Source organism: Oratosquilla oratoria, chromosome 32 (genome assembly GCF_046742065.1).
Source record: "Oratosquilla oratoria isolate Oo_2021 chromosome 32, ASM4674206v1, whole genome shotgun sequence".
Taxonomy (NCBI): domain Eukaryota; kingdom Metazoa; phylum Arthropoda; class Malacostraca; order Stomatopoda; family Squillidae; genus Oratosquilla; species Oratosquilla oratoria.
In genome coordinates this window covers 35852267-35859164 of record NC_134808.1, presented here as the reverse complement: position 1 = coordinate 35859164, position 6898 = coordinate 35852267, and the positions used below count along the sequence as shown (strand labels likewise).

The 6898-nt window shown below is 37.2% G+C and overlaps 1 protein-coding gene across 2 annotated transcripts in view; it reads right to left on the bottom strand.

Annotated features, from left to right (window-relative positions):
* Positions 1–1690: 1690 nt before the first annotated feature.
* Positions 1691–6898, bottom strand: part of LOC143017442 (perlucin-like protein) — an 8564-nt gene continuing 3356 nt past the window's right edge. For both annotated transcript variants that reach the window (XM_076172185.1, XM_076172186.1), the window contains exons 3-5: positions 5303–5341; positions 4499–4678; positions 1691–2373 (exon numbers count right to left, since the gene is read on the bottom strand). In XM_076172185.1, the coding sequence (XP_076028300.1) occupies positions 2126–2373; positions 4499–4678; positions 5303–5341 (467 nt within the window). In that variant the 3' untranslated portion in view covers positions 1691–2125. The remainder of the gene's footprint in view (positions 2374–4498; positions 4679–5302; positions 5342–6898) is intronic.

Genomic DNA, 6898 nt, shown 5'->3' with positions numbered 1-6898 from the left:
ACACAGACACACCCACACACACAGACACACACACACACACACACACACACACACACACACACACACACACACACACACACACACACACACACACACACACACACACACACACACACACACACACACACACACACACACACACACACACACACACACACACATTTATATATATATATATATATATATATATATATATATATATTTATTTATATATACATATATGAACATAAGAACATACATAAGAACATAATAATGAAGGAGACTGCAAGAGACCATAAGGCCTATCATCCCTATCCATAAAGTTGTCTAATCGTTTTTTAAAACAACTGATTGTTTCAGCGGTTACTAAATGGTTACTAAGTCTATTCCATTCGTCGACCACCCTATTAGTAAACCAATTCTTACCTATTTCCTTCATAAATCTAAATTTGCCCAGCTTAAATTCATTACTGCGAGTCCTGCCCTGTTTTTTTTATATGATGACCTTGTTTGCATCCCATTTGATAGAGCCTTTGATCCACTTGATCACCTCTATTAGATCATCCCGCACTCGCCGTCTTTCCAGAGAGTGTAAGTTAAGGTGCCTAAGCCTCTCTTCGTAAGGCAAATTTCTGAGTCCATGTATCATTTTGGTCATTCTTCTATGTACTGATTCTAGTGAATTGATGTCCATTCTGTAGGACGGAGACCAAAACTGTGCCGCATAGTCAAGGATGGGTCTAACTTTCGCTAGACAGAGTTTGATAATTACCTCTGCACTTCTATTAGTTATCGTCCTAGCAATGAAACCTAATGCTCTCTTAGCTTTATTCCTGGCGCTAAAGCACTGTTTCCTGTTTTTAAGGTCCGGACTCACAAGAATTCCCAGGTCTCTCTCGCACTCAGTTTTCTCTAAAAGCGTGTTATCTAAGCTTATCTATTTTCAGGGTTGTGTATCCCTACATTTAATAAACTACACATAGAGACATTGAAGTATATTTGCATTTCCCCGACCATGTAAACAAATTGTTAAAATCATCCTGCAGAATCTCTGCGTCGTCTCCTGGCCTAATTTGGCGTCCTATTCTATTGTCGTCCATAAAATTACTAACATTACTATCTGTACCATCCGTCTAAGTCGTTTATATACATAATGAACAACAAGGGACCCAAAACCGAGCCCTGGGGGACCCCACTAGTAACATTGCCCCACCTAGATTTTACTCCATTTATGGTGACCCGCTGTTTTCTGTTGCTAATCCAAGCTCTAATCCATTCTAACACTTTTCCTCCTATGCCATGGGCTTCGATTTTATACATTAGTCTCTGGTGTGGCACCTTGTCGAACGCTTTGCTAAAGTTAAGGTAAATAACATCATAATTATCATTTCTATCTGACACCTTATACACTTTAGTGTAAAAGGATAGACGATTAGTCACACATGACTTACCCTTGGAGAAACCATGCTATGTATGTATGTATATATATGTATATCTATATATATATATATATATATATATATATACATATTATATATATATAAATATACATATATATATATACATACATATACATATATATACATATATATATATACACATATATATATATATATGATATATATATATACATACATATACATATATATATACATATATATATATATATATATATATATATATATATACAACGTATGTGTATGTGTGTGTAAGCGTGTGTTCCATGAGAAGCCTGTTCTTTCGATACGCTGATGCTAAATAGAACGTTTTGTGTGTGTTTTCATTTTTATGTTCATTAGAAATGTTTTCTAACTAAAGAAAAAAATAAGTTAGGCTAAAGAATATTTTGAGTAGAATTGTACATTTGTATATAAACTGGACTTTCAATATCTTTATTTCCTTACTTAGAACGTTACAAAAAAGTAAGATAATTGATATTGAAAAGTAAGCATAATGAGACCTTGAGCATTACAATAGTAAATTCGTATGAGCTTTTTTATAGATAGGTGTTCTTAGAATAAAGACAAATAAAGAAACCACCATTGTCCTTTCAGTCCAACAAAGTGTTGTACAAAATTTAACCTATCTGATACCAAATGGATTAATGAGATTGTGGTATATCGCTCACCCTACTTCCACACTTTGTTTATTTGCCCACATATTCACAAATATAATAGAACTCTCTATGACATTCTGAATCATTCATACAACCTCCGTAATTCTTATCTAGAAATCCACAGTTCTGCTTCTCTCCCCCTCCGGGTTCATGCCCAGCAGGTTTCCATACCCAGAAGGGAGTGCCCATAGATACGTCCGATTTGTCTTTGATCCAGCGCCAGATTCCTTCGTACCCGATGTCGTAGGCACCAATCCAAAAGTGCTCTTTGGATACTCCTAGATTGGGAAAATAAAAGCTGTACCGACATATCTAAATACTCCTGAAGTAGTTAAATGAATATTTTACAGTGCAACACTGTCTTATAAGATAGAATCCAGGAGAAGAGGAGGAAAAGTTTTGGATGTACATGTTCTTACGGGAGAGAGTGGAGGAATATCAGATCAATATTTTGGTGGAAGTTAAATTGAGACTGGAGAATAAATGGAGTGAGAGGAAATGGAGAGAAGGTAGTGAGGTGCTTAGAGTTAACTACTTAAATAAAAAAGAAACGGAGAAGGAGTACAAGAAGATCCTAAGAGATGAGTGGGAGGGAGTGAAGGATAGAGTAGAACTAGGAGTGGTGGAGGAATGGGGACGTTATAAGGAGGGAGTCTTAAGGTGTGGAAAGATGGTGTGTGGAATAAGGAAGACTGGTGGGATGAAGCAAAGAAAGATGTAGAAAAGAACATACGAGCTTTTACGGATTGGTTGCAGAATAGGACGAGAGAATCATATAAGAGGTATAAAGAAAAGAGAAGAAAGGTAAAGCATAAGACAAAGGAGGCAAAAAGGATAGCAGACGTTAACTGGTGTAAGAGTATGAAAAAAATTAAAATGATAAGATGTTATTGAAGGAAATTAAGAGAGGGAGGGGAGACGAATCAAGTAAAAAAAAAAGGTAAAAGGTGCAGATGGAGAGATGATAATGTAAGAGACGGCAGTAAGAGGAAGATTGGGCAAAATATTTTAGGGAGTTGCTATATGTGAAAGTGGATAGGGAGGGAAAGGTAATTTTAGTGAGATGCACTAAGAAAGTGAAAGTGATGAATGAGAAAAATGGAAGAGAAATAAGATGAGATGAAAGCAGTTATGAAAATTATGAGTGTAGATAGGGCATCTGGTTTGGATGGGTTTCATGCGGAGTGTCTATAAGTGGGAGATACACTGATGGCATCGTGGCTGGTGAGGTTGTTTAATGATTGTCTAAAAGAGGGTAGAGTGCCAGAATACTGAAAAGGAGACAAGTGTGAGTGTAATAGTTTCAGAGGTATAGTTTTGTTGAGTGTAGTTGGGAAGCTTTTGATTGAGACGATTAGGAAAGGAACATAAGGAGTAATTTGTGAGTAACCGCTTTGGTATAAGTTGCGTGGATCAGATTTTTGGGGTAAGTTAAATATGTAAGAAAGCTCTAGGAAAAGTTAAGGACGTTTTTTGGACCTTTATGAATTTAGACAGTGCTTATGGCAGGGTAGACATGAAGGCACCATTTGAGGTATTGCAGATATATGGGATAGGAGGAAAGCTGTTAAGAGCAATCAAGCGATTTGACGAGACTAGTAGAGCCTGTGTTAGAATTAAATATGGAGAGATAGAGTGGTTTATGATAAAGGTGGGACTTTGCCAGGGTTGTGTTATGTCACCATGGCTGACAAATTTATACATGGATGGGGTGGTGCGTGAGGTAAATATAAGGTAATGGGCCAGGAATTGGAGATGGTTAAAGGTAATGGAGAAAAATGAAAATGAGAGTTAAGCCAGTTGCTGTTTGCTGATGACACTGTGCTTGTAGCAGGATCATAGGAAGGATTAAGGAAATTAGTGACGGAGTTTGGAAAGGTATTCGAAAGAAGGCAGTTGAAGAAAAATGTTAGTAAAAGTAAGGTGATGAGATGTACAAGGGGAGAGGATGGCATGAAAATGGAAGTGAGTATTTAGAGAGAGAGGCTGGAGGAAGTAAATAGCTTTAGATATATGGGGGCGAATGTGGCGGGAAAGGGAGAAGTGGAGGTGGAGGTAAAATGTACATTGAGAAAAGCAAGTAAATTCTTTGGGGGATTGAAAAGTGTAACGAGAAAAAGACAGTTGTGAATGGATGAGAGGAGAAGATTGTATGAAGGGGTGATTGTGCCGACAGTACTTTATGGAGGAGAAACATGGAACTTAAGAGAAAAAGAGAGGAAGAGAGGAAGACTTTAACGTATTTGAGATGAAATGCCTAAGAGGTATGGTAGGTGTCTCTAGTGTGGATAGAGTGAGAAACGTGAGCTGAGAAGGATAGCTGGGTTTGAAAAAGGAGTATATATATGGAATCTGAATTACTTGTAATTCGACTTGAGAAGAGATCATACTAGAAACCTTTACCTAAGACTTGCAGGTGTAATGTGATTTCCCTCAAAGAATTTGCATCAGGGAGAGTCAGAAGCTCGCCGTCAATACTATGGCACGTCTCCCTCGCCTCCTGCCAGTTCAGCTTCGTCTTGCTAGAAACGTAGACACAGTTGCTGCCCACTTGCTTGTAGAATGTCGGACACTTCTCGTTGCCTGTGATAAAGAATTTTGAACAAGAAATAAATAATCTGTTAAAAATGTCAAGGGAATCTGGTGTTTTATAGTAAAATACAGACTCTTTAATGGAGCTATCTTGTTCTTGATTTCTGTTCTTTCAATTTGCTTAGCATTACTTTCTCTTTGTCCAATAGGGAAAAATACAGTAAGTGTGTAAAAGAGCCCAGTAAAACAATTGTTTTCTTGTTGGGTGGATTTTTTTTTTTTTTTTTTGTAAAAACTTTACAACATAGTTTATACTTCTTCCATACTTAGAAATCTATAATAGAAATATTGTCCGTCATCATTATGATTCGGTTCGAACTTTATCGCCTAAGATCATTTCATAAAGCTCTGGCCATTCTGACGGAGAAAGATAAGGAGCCTACGCCAGGAGGCACGTAGCTGCGACCAAAGATGTCACCCTGGCCTTTTGTACTGTATGGGGTATGTGGGCAAGTAACAATCACTGCTGCCAATCGGAAAGGAGTGCGGGACTCGAACTTGCGACTAGGAGGTACGGACACAATATGGGCACATGTGACCATATATGAATATATTGTATATATCCGCAGACATCATGATTATAATTTATCCAAAAATAGTTTCTCTTATACTTACCGCAGTATTTTGATTGAGACTGGACAGCTGACAATGCCGCTGCAATAAAATTTCTCATGAATTACAAGTTATTTCAAAATAGGTAAATCATTATTCATTTATTTATATACTTATTTACTTATTTGTGTTTTTACATCTATTTATTCATTTATCTATTTATTTATATATTCATTTACTTAGTGCTTTACCTATTAACTAATTATTCAATTTATTTTTCTTAATTTTTCTTTATCATTTATACATTAATTTTTATTTATATTTGCCTTTATCTATTAATTCACTTATTTATCTCTTTGTCTATTTATTTACTTATCCAATTACTATCATACTTATTGATAGATTAAATTTCCTGAGAACTTAGGGGCAGTAAGTGACGAGTAAGTCGGGAGGCACCAGCAAGACCTCAAGACCTATTTATGGCAGACTACTACTGCATCGTTAAACGAGGTAGAGGTAACCTTGAGAACGTCTACAACGCGAGAGTTTCAAGCACATATTCCTGCCCGAATAAAATATAACTGAGCTTTGTATCTTCAGGTCAACCAATTTCTTACCTGACAATGAGTTTCATATAAGAACATAACATAAGAATAAAGGAGACTGCAAAAGACCATAAGGCCTACACTAGGCAGCTCCGTATCCATCACCACCTGTCATCCCCATCCATAAAGTTGTCTAATCGTTTTTTAAAACAACTGAGAGTTTCAGCGTTTACTACATAGTTACTAAGCTTATTCCATTCATCGACCACCCTATTAGTAAACCAATTCTTGCCTATTTCCTTCTTAAATCTAAATTTTTCCAGCTTATACCCATTACTGCGAGTCCTACCCTGTTGTTTTATTATGATGACCTTGTTTGCATCACCCTTGTTATAGCCTTCGATCCACTTGAACACTTCTATTAGATCACCCCGCACTCTGCGTCTTTCCAGAGAGTGTAAGTTTAGGTGCCTAAGCCTCTCCTCGTAAGGCAAATTTCCGAGTCCTTGTATCAATTTGGTCATTCTTCTCTGTACTGATTCTAGTGAAATGATGTCCATTTTGTAGGACAGAGACCAAAACTGTACCGCATAGTCAATGATGGGTCTAACTATCGCTAGGTAGAGTTTAATAATTACCTCTGCACTTCTATTCATTACCGTCCTAGCAATGAAGCCTAATGCTCTGTTAGCTTTATTTCTGGCGCTAATGCACAGCTTCCTAGTTTTAAGATCCGGACTCACCAGAACTCTCAAATCCCTCTGGCACTCAGATTTTACTAAAAACGTGTTATCTAAGTTGTATCTATTTTTGGGGTTGTGTAGCCCTACGTTTAATACGCTACACTAAGAGATATTGAAGTTCATTTGCCATTTCACCGACCATGTTAGCAGTTTATTAAGATCATCCTGCAGAATCTGGGCGTCGTCTCCTGACTTAATTAGGCGTCCTATATTAGTGTCGTCCGCAAACTTACTAACATCACTATTTAACGCTTCGTCTAAGTCGTTTATATACATAATGAACAACAAGGGACCCAAAACCGAGCCCCGTGGGACCCCGCTAGTAACATTGCCCCACCTAGATTTTATTCCATTTATGGTGACCCGCTGTT